Here is a 21,505-nt window from a genome sequence, read left to right on the forward strand (position 1 = left end):
TCAGTCCGTGCAGGTGCAGAGCTTCTTGTGAATATTGCTGAATCAAACAAGTCAAAGTGAAGAACATTGTTGGCTTTCTTTATATATGTTGTGAGCCTGTTTTTGTCCGCTACGTGCATGATCACAGTCCTGTTGGATAGTTTATGGTATCTAGAAAGAAGTTGCGCCTCTATTGCATGTTTTACTGTTATTGTCCAGCAGGTGGTGCTCGAGCCTCAACTGGTGACGTGTGTGTGTGTGTGTGTGTGTGTGTGTGTGTGTGTGTGTTCACTCTGCGATTAATAAAGGTTTAGAAAAAAAAAAAAAGATTAATAAAACGACAACAGTGATTTATTCTGAGACGGGAATGTTTCCCTCATTTATCTGTTTATTTATATTTCGGTTTACTTTTTTTTAATAAGTCTGTAAATGTGGAGAAAGTCGATGCAACAGTTGTGAACTTCTGTTACTTTCACTTTCATCATGATGGTCGTGGCGCAGCAGGAATTAACCGGTGAGTGAAATCTGTCGAAGTTAAATCAAACAGACTCGTGTTTTGTTGATTATAAACGTCGATGGATCGAGATGTTAGTTTTATTATTAAGACTCTACAGAGTTATGAAGATACATGTCGCTGGTTGTCTGGTTCGATCACAGCGTGTAAAACATCTCGGTAACAAAATCACGATTAAAAGAAAACCTAGAATCACCCCTCACATTATAAGTTATGTATTTAGACTTAAAACACGTGTTTATTCTGAGAGCAGCTGTTTTAGGATCAAAACTTAATCCTGAAATAAAACACGTGCAGACTGAACCTCATGTCGATTTAAACGTAAGAGCAAATGTTCACCTTCTTATGAGAATTATGCTCTGAGATCAATATCAAGTAAATATGTCTCTGTGTTTCATGTTTAGTGGTCTTATTGGAGACGTTTCATAAACACTAAATACTGTAATACTGTCTGCAGAGAATGCTGCTGCTGCTGCTGCTCGATCAGTAATACAGAGAGAGATCCAGGTAACAGGTGAGAATAGAGCTGTTCCTCATTAAACTGAAAGAGTCCAAATCAAGATGTAAAGTCAGAGCAGATTATTATTATTACATGTCACTACCCGGCTCCAAAAGTCGTAACATGAGGGAGACAAGACGAGTGACAAAAGTAATAAATAGACATTTATTTAAAGTACAGCTAAATAAACAACCAAAACAAGGCAGCAGGCAGCCAGGTCCTCCACACAGGAGTCAGAGAGGAGAGGCACCGAGAGGCACCACAGCCAAAGAAGAGGGGCAGCCTTTATAGCTGGACCAACCCAGCAGGCTCAGGTGAGGCTCGTTAGCTGCCGATCAACATCCTGCAAGACAACCTGAGAGGAAACAGACACAGACCCCTGGTGGAAGGGAGGGGTCGTCACAATGCAAGAAAAACAGATAAAGAGAGAACGTCAAAAAATAAAGGCATCCATTTTATAAATTCTAAAATACAAGCAGACTGCATCTCATTCCAATGCTGACAAATCATCATCATAATAAGTTTATTTGGTAATTGTCTAACTATGAGATAATGATGGTGACATGTCATCATAAGTTGACTATATACTCTAGTGGCTCTTCAGCCCCTCTGCTGCGGCCCCCTGAGGCTTCATCCACACTAATATGTGTTAACAAACAGAAACGATCTCCGTCCACACGGCGCTTCAGCATCGTTTACGAAACGATCTCCGTCCAGATCAAAACGCCTGAAAACTAATATCAAGTGATTATTCCCGTACACTGGCCATGCTCATGAGTTTCCGGGTAAGGGTCACGTGATAGGGGCGTGACCAATCGGGGATGGACACGTCGTGACTGCTAAGAACCAATCAAGTACCGGACCTGGGTGTGTCTACGTCATCGTTTCTAGACTTATGCGTTTACGAGCGTCCACGCGCAGAGGTAACCCCGGAGTTTTCAAACTCCTCCGTTTTCGGTGCTTGAAAACTCCGGCGTAGTGTGGACGCTCGGTGTAAACGTAGCACAACAACAACGTCGTGGTGTGGACGCGGCCTCAGGCTTTCACAAAGAACAACACGGAAATAAATAAGTTATTTTATTTTTTGCCCAGTGGACACTCTTTCAAAGGGAACACCTCTGATCTTAGAGTTTGAGGTGATGCTGTGTCACTGAAAATAGAAAAATGTTTTCATATTTTGTCAACTAAAATGTGCGTCACATCCTATTACGTCGCTGTCAGGAGCCTTTCCCTGCAGGTGGCTACAGGTGGCTGCAGGTGGTCTGCAGATCATGATGATCTGCAGACCCCCGCCCCCCCCGCCCTCTGTAAACTACCAATGGATAAATCCAAAAAAAGAAAAGTCACGGAGGAAAATAGAGAGTTTAACTCTGCGTGGACGATGCTGGTTTACGTGTATGTTTGATACGTGCAAACAATGTAATGTTGAAAGTCACTTCCAGAACAAACACAGCGTGTGCTGAACAGTGTCACGCTGGAGATGATTTCTCAGCTGCTGCAGCAAACTCTCCTCTTCATCAGAGCTTGATGTTGTTCTAACAGGTAAAATAGCAATAAATGTCAAGAATTGCCTTGTTTTATAATTTGATAAATACAACAAACTATAGTTTTTGTATATATAATATAACTATATATACAACTTCATAAGCTGTGATATCAAATAGCTTTTGCGGCTCCAGATGAATTTTATTTGGTGGAAAATGTCTCTTCGGAGAGTAAAGGTTGCCGACCTCTGCTCTAGTGTGAGCTCAGTGAAGGCCGTCAGATGTTGAATGTCTAAATAGAATAAAATGAAGAATTGGAACCTAACCAGCAGTGTTCATGTATGTATCATAATCTATAATTAAACTACTAACGCCACGATGTCAATCAAAGCAAGTATTTAAATTACAAAAACTATAATTTATTGTGAAATCAATTGAATTTCGTGTTTTCTGGAAATAACTACGATAGATGACAAAAACAAAGTCAAAACATTACATTTAGAAGCGTTGTCGGTTTACGTTGATTTAAAATACCCCATGTAGTTGCCATAGCAATGCTCTTTATGCTGTACGTTGATTAATGGTTATACATTGATCTATACCGCTACCATCCATGCTTATTATTTGTTCTTCCTGTAACAATGTGAAGGATGTAAAATCTAGACTTTTGTTGGAGTCTGACGATCTTCAAATTCAAATCTGTGTTTAAGATTGCGCAACAAAAACTGGTATTGGACCCTAAAGTTCAAATACTGAAAAACTTCAGTCATCATCGTTATAGCGTAACATTTTACAAGCTGAGACGAGCAGGAGAAGAGACGTAACAGGTTGTTAGAAGTCTTTGTATAACCATCTTATTATTTTGTGTTTGAAGGTGTTTGAGACCGACTGTCGGCCTCCGGCGGAGCTTCGTCTGACGTCTCCGGCTCAGTGACGGGATGGCAGCTGCCTCAGCATCTGGTGAGTACCATCACATTTACAGCAGAATAATGTAAATTAACTCTATACTCTGTTCAGAGCTTCTACTGTGTATGTAAATTGTAAATAGCTGGATGTTGTGGAGTATTTGCCAGTCAAATGTCCCCCATCATATCCCAGTTGTAATACCACATGTGTACCACTAGATGGAGAACCAGCATCTAAATATTCAGTGCGACCGGCTGTTTTCCGGTTCTGCTTCTCCGGGCTGCAAAAAAAGAGACGGGAGATACTTGTGAACATCAGGAAATCCAACATCACCATGAATAATATTCATAACGTCACTGTTTGTTGGGATAACTTTTAGTAATTGTCTTGGAGACAATTAGTACTTTTCTAGGAAATCACTGCTTAAACTTAAACAATGCTCTCTACACTACAGAACAGGATCTACTTTACTATCTAACAGTATCTACAATATCTATCTTGATATTAATATACAATATCTATCTAACAATACAATATCTATCTAACAATACAATATCTATCTTACCTTAATATACAATCTATCTAACAGTATCTACAATATCTGTCTAACAACATCAACAATGTAATATATAATACCTATCTTATAATATCTACAGTATCTATCCATCTTTGTGTTAATCAGACTTCGGACTGATAATCAACTTTTCAAAGATGTTTTAAATATATTTACTTTATTAATAATGTAACATTTAACTTACCTTAAAATGATTTTCATACAGTAGTTGAATCCTCTTGGATCATGTTTTTTATCATTTACATTTCAACTCGATCCGTGTTTCTCAGTAACGTTTCATATAACGGATGAAGGTAAAGTTCTCAGACTTCCTGAACTCTCACGGCAGATTTTATAAACTAACGAATGCTTCTGAATATTTGAGAGCTTAAGGCTACTAAATTAAACGTACCTGTTGTCGGGTTAAACGTGCTCTTTTAGCCGTTGTGTGTAACAGTAATCTGTCAAAGGCAGTTTTCTATTGTTAAAAACACCAATGTTCTCTTTGTTCATCTGTTAGCAGCTCATCTGGTAGCATTGATTAGAACTAACTCATCCACAGTGTGGGATCCCAAACAGGACTACTAGCTGCAGACGTTTTATTCTCTTAATTACACCTCAAGATAAGAATACCACATCTTTATTTTATAATTATTTAGTTACTAGCTGTGAATTTGGACCTCCAAAGAGTTCAGCACTGAGCAGCAAATAGTCTGTAACTCTGTGTAACCTTGGCTAACGTTAGCTTAGCAGGAAAATGGAGACTATCAAACTGTCAGTGGGACCATTTGGGTCCCTTCAGATAGCTTTGGGTTTAACATAGTGAGATGTGCTGTAGCTTCAGTGGACATCTGTCGCAGTAACACACAGACCAGACAACTTTACAGCTGACGACATTTTCCGTAATCCAAACTGAATCTTATTCGGGTCAACCTTGTAGATAGTGTGTGTGTGTGTGTGTGTGTGTGTGTGTGTGTGTGTGTGCGCGTGTGTTTTAAATCTTAATAACTAATATAGTGCACATGTGCCAGGGCTGTCAACGTATATTCTAAATTTAAAAATAGTTTAAAAAGAGTAGTGAGCAGTACTTGCTGTCTTCTGACTTTTGTACTTTTTAAGTTTTATTTTGTCACATGTACAGGAAATAACATACAGTAGAATCAGCAGCAAGTAGGAAACGCTCCCTTCAGCCAGCCGCCACCTTATTCAGGTTTTGGTATTGAAATGAGGAGATAACTCCTCATTTCAAACTTCACCAGTCGGACGCTTCTCGTCCATTGCGGAGCTTTCAAAGCGAGTGAGAATAATAAATGGAAACCGGGGGCGTCCGACAAAAGTTCAGCTCAGTCCTGACGGCGTGCTGCGTTAGGACACGGTGCCATGGACACAAAGTACAAGAACGAATATTTGATTGGTCATGGTTTAGCCAGATCTCACAGCCCTAGTTTGTGCACCTATTGTCTCCTCCAGCAACTACAAACTCACCAGTGATACGATGGCTGACACCGACATGAGATGGAAACACATGCAGGGCTGCTCTCCACCTAAAGTCAAGCAAAGTGGAAATATTAATAAAGGAAAATCTATCATTCAAGGATTCAGTTATTTCCCCTCCAGAACGTCCCACCTCTGTGGTGTTAATATTAACCGTCTGATTAACTTACAGTGAGCTAACCAGCTCCGCTGAATGCTAATAGCATTTACAACATTAATATTACTGCTCGTAGTGATTCTGATACTTTACACATCAGGCATGTTTAGTGCAGAGTTTGGACATTAGACACAATTTGTAATGAATTTAAAAATGTTATGCATGAACCTAACTTAGCTAAACAAGCTAAAGCTAGCAAGCTCAAACATATCTTAGCCAGGCGCTAGCTAGCTCTTACCGGTAACGTTAGCTAGCAGCAGCTAACCAAGTCTTTCATATAAACATTCAAACTGAAAACTTTTAACAGTTTAAAAGCAACAATAAAACGTTTAGAGTTATAAAAAAAATGATAAATTACCTTTTTAAATGGTTTAATATTCACTCCATGACAGCACTGCAGGTCAGAGATCCACAGACGGTTCCGGTCTGAACCGGTTCAACCGACGCGTTTGTTTCTTCACAAGACTTCCTGTACAGTGAATATATTCAATATTGTTTTACTTAAGTAACAAATATACTTTAAGTATTGGACCAAAGAGAGTTTTAGTGTCATATTATTATCTGTAACAGGAGGATCGTGATTTGTAGTTTATTTGACAAACTAATGAAAACACCTGGTATGAAATAATATTTGATGAAGCCAAAAGTCTTTTTTTTATCTGTAGTCTCTAGCCAAGGTGTTTCAAAAGACTCTAAAATATATCATCACAAAAGCATGAAGCAGGACATGGTGTAGAAGTCGGAAAAGGACACACAGTTGTTAAAGAGCAGTAGAAGCAGTAGTGACATGTATACTTTGCAGAGAAGCAGAACAAATACGTAGCTTTAGTTACTGCTGACGTGTGTTTGTATTGCTTGATTTGAATGAAAAAAAACATATTTTGAATATAAATAATTATTCATCATTTTTGCTAATGTCAAGTATAAAAAATGGCATCCTATATTTGGTGTTATTGGACTTGTTTTATACACCTTCCAAACTACTTGGGTCTTTGAACAAACAGCATTTGCCAGTGTCTGTCAATTATTCTACCGTCTCGACCACGGACTGTATATTAAGTAGAAGAAGTGGACGTAGAGATGGTGACGTCACCCATTAGTGGACTGCCGTTATGAAGCCTTGTGTTTGGCGATTTTACCGCCGCTATCTTGGATTACGGCTGTCGCTATGTTGGTTTTTTCGTGACCATGAACGGAAGTGACCATATCTGGACTGAGGAGGAGTGAGGTAGAGACGCCGTATACGTCTCTGGTAGAGACCTGTCAATCACCGTGTAGCCCCGCCCTAAAGCATCCCCTGCTTTATGGTCTGTGTGACTCTAAATGGACCATAATGTACTAAATGAACATCATGCTGTATTGAAGAAGACTTGAAACTAGAGATTGAGACCATAAACTCATGTTTACAATGTTTACTGAGGTAATAAATCAAGAGAGAAGTAGAGTCATTTTCTCATAGACTTCTATACAACCAGAGGAGTCGCCCCCTGGTGGACACTAGAGAGAATGCAGCTTTTGAGACACTTCCACATCGGCTTCACTCGGTAGAACCGGAGGTTGCCGCCTGATCTCAACACTACAAAGGAATCTGAAACGTGAAGTTGACTGACATATTTCTGAAATGTTATTTGTCTATTTTATTACAGAGGGAATCAAGGGAAGACCTCTGAGCCACAGCAGCAGCTGTCCAATTCTTCCCCCTTCCAGTGAGTTAAACTGTTCTGACTCTGACTCTGTTTATGTGTTTGTGAGGTTTTCTTCAGTTCATCCAGAGCTGTTGTCAGAGCAGCATATTTGTTTGAATCTTCCAAAGTGCAGCATATTTGCAGCTGGATCATGATCAAGACTTTTATTAGCTGATCAGCTGACGCCCATAAGTGAACTAAATATGACTCCTTTCGTTATGGGCACCAAAGAAAATATCTTTTCCACTTATAGAATAGACTATGCAATGAAATGTGATGGCAAAAAAAGAACTGATCCACATTTCATTTAGTTTTATTTACATAGTATAAAGATATTATGATTGAACTTATGTGACTAGAAAATAGAGTTACTATAATGTTTATTTAATGGCACTTTCATGGGATTTGTTCTTTAAACTACAAAATATAGCAAATATACTTATCTAAGTGAAATGTGTCAATATTTGAATTGAAATTCAATCAAGACAACAAGACAAAACAGAGTTTCGGATGAAGAGGCATAGTTACCAACATCTGGATTGGTGGATTTGGATATGCTCTAAGTCAGGGGTGCCCACACTTTTTCGGCTTGCGAGCTACTTTTAAAATGACCAAGTCAAAATGATCTACCTACATTAAAAATGCTGAATATCTATTTATATATATATATATATATATATATATATATATATATATATATACTGAGTATACTTTATATTTACAATACATGTTGGCGTACCTTGCATAACTGCATGAACCCTTATGGCACAATACAATTCTGTACATCTTTGGTCATTACCTTACTCTGATGACTTGCACTGAATGGAATTGGCCAGAGTTGCATAGTCCGGACAGTAGCTGCTGGTAGCCCGCCTCAAGCACACTTCAAATGATCATCAGTCATGGTGGAACGGTGTTTGGACTTAATGTTCTTCATGTGGGAAAAGGCTGACTCACATAAATAAGTAGAGCCGAATAATGCAGTCAAGAAGGGATCACATGTCCTCATGTTTGGGTACTTTTCCTCTGTGAGAAAACTGTCCATGAGCCCTGGACTTCAGCTGAATGTCAGCCTGCAGTGTCAAGATCTCATCCTCCACTCCAGACGAGTTCAGGTGAAACAGCGTTGCAATGTTTGATGCGAGTGAATCAACCTCAATATCTTCCCGAAATGTGCAGCACATAAGTGTAGCAACTGGCTCGAGTAAAGCAAAGTCTCGAAAGCGTTTGTCAAACTCTGACAGACACTCGTCAATCTGCTCTGTGTAGCGCGCACTGTCAAGTTACGCGCACGCCTTCCGTTGAGTCTCCAGCTCTGACGCGAGGTTTTGGAAGTTTCCCAAATCATGGCGCTGCAGCTTTAGCTTCTTTAGTAGAAATGCATTGGAAGGCTAACTAATTAGCTCGCCGGAGTTTTGCAGTAGCTCGCGCGGTTGACTGCGCATACGTGGTGACCCGTGTGTTAGAAAATCAAGTGGCAAATGCCATGAGGACATCTCATTTATTTTGAATGGCATGCGATCTACCCGCACTACCTCCACCTCCGCACCACCTCCGCACTACGTCGATCGCGATCGACGTATTGGGCACCCCTGCTCTAAGTGTATCAACAGTACCAAAACCGAACCGGCCCCTGGATTACCATGCATAAAGGTATCATTTAAGACTCTGAAAAGACCTGCTACTGTTGATCGCTAACTGAAGCCAGACTGATGGCAAAGATATTGTGCTCGTATAATACAGTTGTAAGCTGCTTAGAAACTATTTTCTAAAACGTTGGCTGATTGCTTTACTACGCAACTTGGAGATAGGCCTGTTATTAAAGGTTAGGGATTTCTCTTTGACAACACAATTCAAAGGTGAGTCCAAGTTCTGGATGGCTGACAACTTTTCTATGAGTCCACCAGTTGGAGTTACGTTTCATAATAATCCTGTTGTATAGGTCTTGTATCAGATCAAGTTCAGTGCTGGTTTGTCTTTCTAATCCACTGTTTTCTTCTCAGTGTTCTTGTGTTCATTATAATCTGATTACAGTGTTTACAGGTGATGGTCACTGATTAATGTTGAAGTTTCAAGATGATAACAGCTGACACATTCACTCTAGTCCACCTTTAAAACGCTGTGACTTCCTCCTTGGTTATGAATCTAGTTTTATTGTTTTCAGTTTGGTTCAAGTTTTGAATTTGAAAAGTAGTTTTTTACTAATTTAGTGTTTTTTCTTCTCAGTGTGTGAGCTGAGGGTTGTTCTGCTGGGGAACAGCTGGTCTGAGAGGAGTTCAGTGGGGAACTTCATACTGAGAGAGACTAAGTTCAACACCGAGGAAGAACCAGATCACTGTCTGAGAGTCAGTGGACAGTTAAAAGAGAAAAAGATAGTTCTGATCAACACTCCAGATCTGCTGCACCCCAACATCTCTGCAGACAAACTAAGACAACATGTAGAAGACTGTGAGAGTCTCTCTGATCCTGGACCTCATGTGTTCCTGCTGGTTCTACAGCCTGAAGACTTCACTGAGGAACTCAAAGTGAAGCTCTGCAGAGTCCTGAAACTCTTCAGTGATCAATCATTTGATCGTTCATTGATACTGATATCAACACCTAGAGAGGAGAGTTCAGCTTCCATGGACAAAGACCAGCCTTTAAAAGACCTGATCAGAATGTGTAGATACAGATACCTGAACCAGAAGAACCTTGAACTTCCAGAGCTGTTAACACGTTTGGGTCAAACTACAAAGGAGAACAATGGAGAGCATGTGAGATGTGACGTATTTGAGGATGAGGGTTTGATCATGACGCCAAAGTGTGACCACATGAAACCATCTTTAAACCTGGTTCTGTGTGGGAGGACAGGAGCAGGGAAGACTTCAGCAGCCAAGGCCATTTTAGGTCAGACAGAGCTTCATCCAGTCTCCAACTCATCAGAGTGTGTTAAACATCAGGGAGAGGTGTGTGGACGTTGGGTTTCTCTGGTGGAGCTGCCTGCCTTATATGGAGAACCTCAGGAGGCAGTGATGGAGGAATCACTCAGGTGTATCTCCCTCTGTGGTCCTGAGGGCGTCCATGTCTTCATCCTGGTCCTACCTGTGGGTCCCCTCACTGATGAAGACAAGGGAGAGTTACAGACCATCCAGAACACATTCAGCTCTCCAGTCAATGACTTCACCATGATTCTGTTCACTGTGGAGTCAGATCCTAAAGCTCCAGCTGTTGTTAAGTTTCTGAAAAAAGATAACGGCATCCAGGAGCTCTGTCAGAGCTGTGGAGGAAGATATGTTGTTCTCAACATCAAGGACCAGCAGCAGATCCCAGAGCTGTTGGATTCTGTGGAAAAGATGAGAGTTGAAGGATCCAGATGCTTCACAATGGAGATGTTCACCAAGGCTCAGATGGAGAAGGTTTCAAGACTTGAAGTTGAACTGCAGGATGTGAAACAGAAGACGGAGGTGGGAGGTGATCTCAGGATGGTGCTGATTGGGAAGACTGGCAATGGGAAGAGTTCAACAGCAAACACCATTTTGGGCAAAAAGCTCTTCAAACCCAGAATCACCCCGAAGCCAACGACCAAGTCTTGTCAGAAAGCAACAGGAGAGATCGATGGACGGCCTGTCGTCGTGGTCAACACCCCCGGCTTGTTTGACACGACTCTGTCTGATGAAGAAATTCAACAAGAGTTTCAGAAATGCGTCAGCATGTTGTCTCCTGGACCTCATGTGTTCTTACTGGTGCTGCAGATCGGGAAGTTTACACAAGAGGAGAAAGACTCTGTGAAACTGATCAAGAAATATTTTGGTGAGAAGTCTCAAGATTTCATCATCATTATATTCACCAGAGGAGATGACCTGGAAGATCAGTCATTTGAGAGTTATATAGAAGATTGTGATGACTTTGTAAAAGAACTCCTGAAGGACTGTGGAGGGAGATACCAGGTCTTCAATAACAAAGATCACACAAACCGCACTCAAGTCAGAGATCTGCTGAACAACATCGAGACCATGGTGAAGGAAAATGGCGGCTGCTACGACACTGAGATGTTTGACAACACAGAAGGATACACGAAAATACAAGTGGAGAGGATTTTAAAAGAGAAGGAAGAAGAGATGAAAAGAAGGGATGAAGACCTCCGGAGAAAACATGAGGAAGATTTAAAATCACTGAAAAGCAAATTCAAAGAAGACCAGAGAAAACTGAAAGCAAAACAGCTCGAGGACGTCACCAAGGAGCGTGAGGAAAGAAGGAAAGAACGGGAGGAAGAGGAAAGGAGACGGAAAAAACAAGAGGAAACTCAGCGACAGGAAGGGAGAAGAAAACTGGAAGCTTTAGAGAAAATAGTTCAGTCAGAAAGAGAGCAAAAGGAAAATGCTGTAAAGCAACTGGAGCTGTTTAGAAAAGAGGTGAAGAGAGATCGAGACGCCTGGGATAAAGAAAGAAAAGACACCTGGGAACAAAAACGTCAGGAGGACAAACAGAGTCTGGAGGAGGCAATGAAGAGCTTCATAAAGCTCCAAGAAGAGTACCATCACAAGAGAAGGAAATGGTATCTTGTTTTTGGTGTGTTGTTGTTTCTATTTGTGTTGAGTCACATCTTTCTGAGGTAGACATTCACACTACAGACAGCACAAAGACCAAAGAACACACTTTAAGAGATTTACAACTTGCTAGGCAGATAGAAGAAGCAGGTTTACATTTATGGACTTTACAGATAGATGTCTTCATCTTCAGTTTGCACATATTAGTCACTTAGGAAGTGATTTAGTAAAATACAACTAATTTGCTGCAGTGAGAGTTAGATGAAAAGGTCCATGTCATTGTAACTCTTAGCGTGTTTAGCCGAGCTTTAGTAGAAAGACTGGAAGCAGAAAAAAGTCAGAAAACTCTTCCTCAACCTACAAAACTGTCTTTGTAGCTCGTTGGCTACGTGCATGGACGGATGCTTTACTGTCCCCACAGGGAAATTTGACTTGGACTCTTCAAAGCTAAGCTGTCAACACATAAAGGCACACGACATGATTCAACTAAAGACGTTAGAGAGTAAAATGCAATACAGATAATACAAATAGAAGCGCACACACCCTGAAGCATCAATCAGTACCCGCAGTTTGAACTTCAAGGTCCGGGGTTCACAAACGTCGAGAGCAAATGTACAACAGAAGCTTCTTTACAGGAAAATGAATCATCAGGATACCAGCAGGTGCATTTTCATATCCCGACTAATATTCCCAATTGAAGGCGCACAGATCGCAAAAAACCTCGACAGTAAACCAGATATACGTAGACGCCAGCAATAAGCATGTCTTCAGAGATGAGCCTTGCAGGCTTGTTGATGGATTTAACCTGTTGCATCTTTGTTGAACCTTAGCATGTATGTTAAAACACAGAGAGGTCTGTAGTATATAGAGTGATGCAGGGATGATGTATGAGGAAGCATCATCATGGTTCCCTCGATCAAAAAGCAACTGTGATTCTTGCATTAGACTTTGGATTATTGCAGAACATAATCTGTGTGTCAAACAAACGGTCAGAGTGGTAATCTTCACAAATGAACACCACTTTTATGATGTTTGTAAAATGCTAACGTTAGTCTATAAAGGAACTCCACCACGGTCACATGACTTCACGTCTCCACCACTAAGCTGAAGGAGGACTAGTGTCCTAGTGAGGACGTTTAGTCGTCTCATTTGCTTTATTTTCTAATTCTGCAACACCACGTAAGCACAACTACACCTGTTTCCTGCTTGTTTGATTCCACATTGATGGAGCTGGACTAACACTTTAGGACTTGTGCGCTAGGACGGCTAACAGATCACTGAGACACCTCTGAATAGAACACAATGTCATTGAACTCGGCTGCTGAGAAAATCAGCAAATTACCTTAAATGTCAGAGAATTCCTTTTAGTGAAAATGTTGATTTAGATGTTTGCATAAACCTTTGTGTATTATTATTCATGAAGTCCGTTTACTGTAATTAATCTTTGATTGTTTATACATTCCTCTGGGCCGCATGGCGCATGGATTGTTTTGGGATGTTTGTTTCTTTTGATATTTTTATACTTACACTAGATTGTGAGTATAACTTGTTCTGTTTTCCGCCTCCCTACATGAAGTGTGACGCTGTAGAGGAGTTTACAGACGAGCTGGAATTATGACTCTCTGAAAACAGACTGTTCATTGGTTCACTCTGTTAGTTGTGTATCTGCCTCAGAGTGGAAGTTGTGTTTGAGTTCAGAGTATGACTTACTTCACAGTGCACCTGGTTTATACCTAACAAAAGATACTGTATGTATATAGGTAATACTAAAAGAACCATATTTGTATTTAAGAATATAGGATCAAAAATGAACATGTGACATTTAGGGTGAGCTCACGTCTTCGTAATGATGAAGGAGACCAAATGATGTGATCGTACAGTAACTTGTGTAATTCATCTTTCTGTCATAGAGGTTATTGTTTATGTTCTACTTGCATAGTTGGACATGTTGTACTATGTACTGTGTGTACAGAATGTGCTTTATCTTATTTCATCGTAGCCAGTTTGTTCTTTTTATGTTTCATTACAATTGAGTCAAATATCTAAGCAGCTGATTCTGCTAGAAATAAATACTCATCAGCATTATTTACATTAGTTATTAAGAATCAAAATACGATGATGATTGAAGACACAGCTGGATAATAACACGTCTAGTTTCCATTATATTTGTATTGTCCTACAAAAAATGCCAATTTATATTGTTCTGTGAAATCCTTAATGTAGACAAACTGATAATAAAACGTTTAATATTTGAACTTTGTGAAATGTTTCATTTCCAATGAAGGTATAAAGTTGCCACTTGGGTTAGTTAACCATCACAATAGTTTCACATTCATTCACTAAGTTATTAAGTTTATAACTATAAACGTTTTAGTTGCACATGTTTTGTGAGGAAAGTCACATCTTTGGTGAATATCGTATAGAATCCATTATAAATATTAACTTAAACTATTCACATCAGATAAAACTTCATTTTCAAACAGTCCTGGTTATTGTGAAAAAGAAAATGTGCAACACAGTTTGTATGATGAAGAAGAGGAAGATGAAGGCCTGAACAGACAAGCTAGTTGAAGACATTCACTTAAAACACTCAGTTTTTAGGCATCTTCTTGGCTCATTAAATGTATTTTTTCACCAAACAAAGACAAACTTTATTTTGCTATGGATCGGTTTTGTGGTAATTATTCAGGTGTTGGAACTAGAATAGAATGTAATAAATGAAATAGTAAACAGTTTCATCAGTAAACAGAATATGAAACTCAAATATTCTGGGGCTGTACTGAAAAGTTTGAAGCTTCATTCATAACTTTGACATTTAAATGCTGCACAGCTTTATTTTCCACGTCTATATATTGTTTAAATCCCCCGTATTGCTGCACAGATGCAGGTAAAGATTAGGATGGCGACACTTAGTATAGTGTTTGTACAATTAGATTCGAGTAATCTTATCCACAATTCACATTATCTAAATTCATTCAGTTTCAATCCATATTTGGCATTTAGCCTTAAAAAAAACAAAAAAAAAAAAAAGGAACTTTACAGCAGAAAACCACTCGTCTCCAATTTGCAGAATTCGACATTTAATTAGTAATGCACCAGGTGCACCTGGCTTTTGAAAGGGAACGGGAATCGACAGTTACATAAAAAAACAAACTTATGACAAATTAACATCTTCAGTCTGGTTTGAGGTTAAGAATAAAGGCTGAGGTTAGAGTTCTCATGACAAAATGGTTTGGTCCTTACAAATGTAAGGTTAGATATGTCAATGCATTGCATTTGTCTTATCAAATGTCTGCCTCAAGGTTTTTGGATAGTTTAACAGGATGTTGCAGATAACATCTTAGACCTCTTGGCACCACGACACCCCATTCAGGACCATTTCTAAAAGTATTTTAATGTCCATTAGAGTACGTTTAGTGAAGACTGAAGAAACTTCTTCTGTACTGCATTTGGAACACAGAAGGGTGAAATATAAAATTGAAGTTAAATTTATAAATGCCACTATCCACAAACCTCAGTTATTTTCTATTGATATTTTTAATCACCTGAAGGTGTAAAAAAATGTCACTTGTGTGAAAACTGATTATGTGCTTTAATGTAAAGAATCAGGAACTCAATGTATCAACATTTACAAGTTTCTGAAACTCAGCAGCAAAGGACGACATTAGAGAAGTTGTAAACATCAAATGTTGGCATTTTATTGACCAGTGAAACTCCGGTGGAATATTCATACAGCTCAACTGTGACAGTCAGTAGACAGAACGAGTGAGGAGAACAGCAGAGTATTGATGTACAATCTATTGTTAGAGGTAGAAAGAGATGTGAAGTGATAATACTGTTTGTTGTATCACCAGCAGGTGTGAAGGCTGTGAGCAGAGTTAGAGGAACACGTTCAGAAATGGTTCGTCTGATGTTCAGCGACTTGACAAAACGTAAACAGACGCTCGAGTCATCTTCTGTGGCATCTCGTATCTTTTAGTCTGTTCACACCAAGACAATGTTCTAGTTGGACGAAACCATTGTAAAGCATGTCGACTTCCCCGCCGGGGCAGAGGAGATGGGACCATGTGGAGCTTTCTAGAAGCACTTGCGGTGGACAATGGCGGGGCCGGACTCGTCGTACTCCTGCTTGCTGATCCACATCTGCTGGAAGGTGGAGAGGGAGGCCAGGATGGAGCCGCCGATCCAGACGGAGTACTTCCTCTCTGGGGGAGCGACGATCTGGAGGCAAGGAGAGAAAAAGGGTAAGATCAGACATCAAGTACATTTTGTCTGCATAAAAAAGAAAATATATTTAAAAGAAACTATACCTTGATTTTCATGGTGGGTGGGGCCAGGGCGGTGATCTCCTTCTGCATGCGGTCGGCGATGCCGGGGTACATGGTGGTGCCACCGGACAGCACGGTGTTGGCGTACAGGTCCTTACGGATGTCCACGTCGCACTTCATAATGCTGTTGTAGGTCGTTTCGTGGATGCCACATGACTCCATTCCTGAACACAGAGGCAACCAGAGTTTTAGTGTTTGAACACCACTATGACACCTGTGCCCAGAAACGCTTTAATAGTGCGATTGGTCAAAATATTATACATCTTTAGGCTTAGACGATGTTTCAAAATTTAAAGATTTGACTGGCGTGTGATCCTTTACAGAATTTGCCTCAATAAAAAAGGCAAATAAAATCTAGATCATCCCCGTGGATTGCCCAAGAACTCAATTTTTATTGTCTCCAGTCAGTGTTAAGAGTCGTTACCCACCAAGGAATGAAGGCTGGAGCAGCGCCTCGGGGCAGCGGAACCTCTCGTTGCCGATGGTGATGACCTGTCCGTCAGGAAGCTCGTAGCTCTTCTCCAGGGAGGAAGAGGCGGAAGCCGTCTGCATCTCCTGCTCGAAGTCCAGAGCCACGTAGCACAGCTTCTCCTTAATGTCTCGCACGATCTCACGCTCAGCTGGAAGTCAAGAGTGGAATATGTGTGGTTACAAAATGGACAAGAATTCAAATCAGAAAGTAGAAAAACCAGCAGACATTCAGGAGCTTCAATTCTTCTGAGGTCACACTTTGTCTTTAAGTTGTGAGCTCCAGGTTAGAAGTTGGGCCTCTACCGCTGGCTTTAGGAGGTGAAAGTCGTACCAGTGGTGGTGAAGCTGTAGCCTCTCTCAGTGAGGATCTTCATCAGATAGTCGGTCAGATCTCTGCCAGCCAGATCCAGACGGAGGATGGCGTGAGGAAGAGCGTAACCCTCGTAGATCGGCACGGTGTGGCTGACGCCGTCACCAGAGTCCATCACAATACCTGCAAGAGAGCAAACACCCGGTTACAGAAAGCTGAAACATGAAAGTTCAGACAAAACCCAACGTCTTAGGTACTTGTGATACAAGTCCATTTTTTGAGCAGGAAGTCTTTGTTATAAAACAAAATTCTGATAATACAATATCAGTCATGAGTTCTCACCTGTGGTACGACCGGAGGCGTACAGTGACAGGACGGCCTGGATGGCCACATACATGGCCGGACAGTTGAAGGTCTCGAACATGATCTGTACCAAAGAGAAACAAAACAAGCGTCACTGAAGACCAAACAAAACCCGCTGTAGCTCGTTCTTAATACGAGTCTCAGAATACGAGTCACACTGATTCTGAGCAAAGCGTGAACACACCTGTGTCATCTTCTCCCTGTTGGCTTTGGGGTTGAGTGGAGCTTCGGTCAGCAGGACCGGATGCTCCTCAGGTGCAACACGGAGCTCGTTGTAGAAGGTGTGATGCCAGATCTGCAGGACGGGACAGATGGTTAGTTTGAAAGCTGAATGTTCAGGTGAAGAATTTAAATACATGTGGACGAGTCAGGTGTGTCTGGTGGCAGCCTTTTATAACCTTGAGCTTTAATAATTTGTCAATTTAAGTTTTGAAATCCTTAACTAAACTATGAAATGATTCTATACTATGTTGACTTCTTGTGGCTTGAACAGCAGCACTGATGGTGTCCAGCCTGAGAGCTGTGACCCGTCTTAACCAGATGATCTGAGCTCCAGGTGTGTAAACAGGAGGTGGAGGTCTTTACCTTCTCCATGTCGTCCCAGTTGGTGACGATGCCGTGCTCGATGGGGTACTTCAGGGTCAGGATGCCTCTCTTGCTCTGGGCTTCGTCTCCCACGTAGCTGTCCTTCTGTCCCATTCCCACCATCACACCCTGCACACAAACACCTTTACCATCACGCGTTCACTGCATTCACCTGCTGGGGAGATTTTATATTCTTTATCAAATAGTACCTGATGTCTGGGGCGACCGACGATGGAGGGGAAGACGGCGCGGGGGGCGTCGTCACCGGCGAAACCGGCTTTGCACATGCCGGAGCCATTGTCAACAACCAGGGCAGCAATATCGTCTTCCATTTCTGAAAGGAAACATTTATATTAATGCAACATACCAGTTATTCTTCTACAGTGACACCAGCAATCACTTTCTCCTTATACGTTGTCTAGAGCTATTAGTTTGTGATCCGAGTCAAATGGTTATTTTTAATTACCTGAAAACTGAATAAAAGCATCTTCATGGTGTTTAATAATTAAACAAATCATGCAAAAAATAAAAAATAAATAAATAAAAACACGATTTCAGTGCCGATATGATGTTTAAGTTTTTGATAATTCTTTTTAAAGCATAATGACCTAGAATGATTTAGTTTAAACTGTTTTAAGAAAGTGTGTCAGAAGTGAAGTGATGTCATCATTTCCTGCTCATCACTGACTATTTGAAACATCCTCAGTTACAACATCAGGAGTTCAGCTGAGTGATGCAACAGCTTAATGAGGACAAACACTCTATGATGTGAGGGTTCACTTTGAATGTTCTGGTTCGTCTCTCGATGTTCATCTCCCTCACTGAATGACAGTTTGTTGGGCGTGGCCTCTCAAGTCATCCAACCCGATCAACTGGTGACCCGTTGAGGACACCTGACCAGCCGAAGGGTTGAGCTCTACAGATCAGACTCCACCCAGACACACGAACTCGTGACTGGATGTGTGGGAGCCAATCGTCTACAGAGGAGCCACACCTTCGTTTGCAGCAAACATGGCCGACCGTCAGAGGATGTTTGAGATCGAGTCGTTAAAGATCATCATTTGTGTTTAAAGTGAACATGACATGTTAGATTACTAATGCACGTCAATCTGTAGCTTTGACCCGTAGTGCACCATTAGAATACATTTCTCATTATAACGATTGATTCATGAATGTAGAAATTACATTTTGAACATCTGAAGGGCTTCAGACAGATCATAAACTAATCCTCTTTAACAAACTACACTATTTCAGATACAACTTGATTTTAATGTCTTTAGATTTAAACTGCAGCCTCGTTAGTCACCTGTGAGACGAGTCAAGTTTAACTACAGCGTGCAGTTTGTTAGCGAGCATTAATAAAGTTGTGAGATAATTCAGGAATTTTGGTGAAGGTCTGAAACACCGAGTGTTTGATGCAGAACAGAGCCGCCCCCCCCCTCAGGACCTGGACCCCCACAGTCACTGAAACAGTTACACAACTCTGCTTAACACTAGATAGTTTGACATTAACATTTAAACCACAAAGTAGCTTCACTGAGATCACTTCCTTGTACATTTGTGTTAATGATCATTATATTACACCAGCTGCTGAGACATGCAAGTCTCCAGTAGAGATGCATTTTAAAGGTTAATATCTGGTGGGAAACGCTGAGTGTGTCCTCATACTTGCAGAGATCTCATCACTGACAACTAATATCCAGATTAGATTTAACCCTTTAAGAACTACACCTGTTTGTGATGATGATACCTTATTAGAGAAACACTTGCAGTATTTTAACCCCGACATCATGTGTTGTGAATTTAATTAAACCATTTCTCTTCATCTTAAAGAGAAACTAACCTGCTGTTTAAAAAGTTTACCAAAACAAATTAAACTCAGACATGAATCTATTTCTAAGGTTTAAATAAAAGGCGTTTAAAACGTCATAGCTGTGATCAGCTGTCTGTCACACACCTGAAGAGATTCAGTGTTAAACAGTCTGATCAATAAACCTTATTGTCCTTAAATAAAGCTCTACTAGCAGTTCAGAGATGTCTCTGGTGGAACCTGTCAGAAGCAGCAGCAGCAGTGGTTCTTACCTGTGCAGGTGAGTCTTGCGTGAGGAGTCGTAAAGGTGTTTCTGGATCTGCCCCAGCTGTGATCGGTCGATGCAACTTCAGAGACAACCCGCACCTGTTTTATCCGCGCTGGAGGGACTCCTCGCGCTCTCCATATAAGGTAACGCTCCCTCAGCTCGCGCTCTCATTGGTCCAGGTGAGCAGGATTCCTCAGCTTGTCTCAGCACGTGTCCTGATTGGATGGAGAAGGCATCCGTCAGGACGGGGGAGGGGGGGGGGGGGGGGGGGGGACGAGATTTAAATAAAACACTGTTTAAAGAAAGCCCTCAGGGAACTACTGAGGTGGTGGATTCCTCCTCAGCAGGTCTGTGATTGGCCCTTCACACCGGAAATGTGAGTAGATGTTCATCATGTGTCTGTGGAGGTGAAGACTTCAATCTCAACTTTATTAATACTTGTTTGTACACAAATATCTTCTGCTGCTGGAAGAGGAAACCTGCAGAAAATGTTTGAAATAGTTTTTATTTCTGCAGAGAGTTCTTTGTATTGATGAAGATCAGAGATGGTTCAGACTCATTTTAGATTAATACGTCTCTGAGTACCTGAGCACTACTGTACTCCACCTGTTCAGGTACTCTGTGTCCTCCATGTGTGCATATATTTTATATTGGCCTTCAGTATATAATAGTAAAGTATGTGAGGGGTTAAACAGTGAATTTTTTACTGTGTATATATATATATATATATATATATATATATACATATATATATATATATATATATATATATATATATATATATATATATATATATATATAATATTCTGCTGTCAGAAGCACATGTATATCTAGACAAAAAAGCTGCAAACATTATTAATCAGTCGATGGATTGATTTGTGCTTTAAGTTTTTTATAAACGTTGCAGAATGATCTTTGATACAAACATACGTGTAATTCACGGCACAGTTCAAAGAAGTTCATCCAGTTGTTTGTTTCTCTCTCTTGACACCAGAAGGGGCGGGGCTTCTCCTCACTGTTCAATGTTCACAAAGCAGTGGCACACATTGAACCAGCAGCTCAGGGCCTCACGTTAACGTTAACTTTAAATTAATAAATAAACTTAAGACTTTATTTCAGTCGGCAGAAGTTTCTTTCAAACATTTCTCCAGAGGTGGAAGAAGTACTCAGATTTAGTAGAAGTACTAATACCACAGAGCAGAAGTACTCACAGTCAGAGATTTGAAACTTTACTCATCATGTAGAATAATATGTATTCTATTACTGAGTTATAATAACTGATGCATTAATGTGTTCATCACTTCCATGTTGCAGCTGGTAAACGTGATATTTATGATTAATGATTAATGTACAGTAATGTCTGAATGTATTTGTTGCTTCATTAATCTGAATCTGCAAAGTAACTAAAGTATTCAGAAAAATGTAGTGACGCAAAAAGAACAATATTTCTCTGTGGGATGTCGTGGAGGAGAAGTAGAAAGTAGAGAAATACTCGAGTACATCTCAAGTACCTTACAGTTGTCCTGAAGTGCAGTACTTGTGTACTGTACAGATAGAGTTCACTCTCTGGTAT

The 21,505-nt window shown here is 40.5% G+C and overlaps 1 protein-coding gene and 1 pseudogene across 2 annotated transcripts; one reads left to right on the top strand and one right to left on the bottom strand.

The window, feature by feature from the left end:
• The first annotated feature begins 299 nt into the window (after nt 1–299).
• On the top strand, nt 300–14,052 carry LOC142939212 (GTPase IMAP family member 8-like). Of its 2 annotated transcripts, XM_076082441.1 has the most exons (5): nt 300–493; nt 951–1,007; nt 3,351–3,436; nt 7,233–7,292; nt 9,498–14,052. In XM_076082441.1, the coding sequence occupies exons 3-5, from the start codon at nt 3,415–3,417 to the stop codon at nt 11,864–11,866; spliced, it is 2,451 nt and encodes an 816-aa protein (XP_075938556.1). In that variant the 5' UTR covers nt 300–493; nt 951–1,007; nt 3,351–3,414; the 3' UTR covers nt 11,867–14,052. The 2 variants fall into 2 exon arrangements, with proteins under 2 accessions (XP_075938556.1, XP_075938557.1); XM_076082442.1 differs by lacking the exon at nt 951–1,007.
• Nucleotides 14,053–16,081: 2,029 nt separating this feature from the next.
• On the bottom strand, nt 16,082–20,070 carry LOC142939214 (actin, cytoplasmic 1-like; annotated as a pseudogene).
• Between the last annotated feature and the right edge of the window lie 1,435 nt (nt 20,071–21,505).

This window comes from Anarhichas minor, unplaced genomic scaffold (genome assembly GCF_050575085.1).
Source record: "Anarhichas minor isolate MPS153535 unplaced genomic scaffold, ASM5057508v1 ptg000095l, whole genome shotgun sequence".
In the NCBI taxonomy this organism is placed as follows: Eukaryota; Metazoa; Chordata; class Actinopteri; order Perciformes; family Anarhichadidae; genus Anarhichas; species Anarhichas minor.

Bases quoted from the DNA above. Each gene is read 5' to 3' on its own strand.
- LOC142939212 (XM_076082441.1), top strand. From the start codon at position 3,415: ATGGCAGCTGCCTCAGCATCTG. The intron at 3,437-7,232 runs GTGAGTACCATC...ATTTTATTACAG, and splicing joins GGCAGCTGCCTCAGCATCTG to AGGGAATCAAGGGAAGACCT. The intron at 7,293-9,497 runs GTGAGTTAAACT...TTTTCTTCTCAG, and splicing joins TCCAATTCTTCCCCCTTCCA to TGTGTGAGCTGAGGGTTGTT.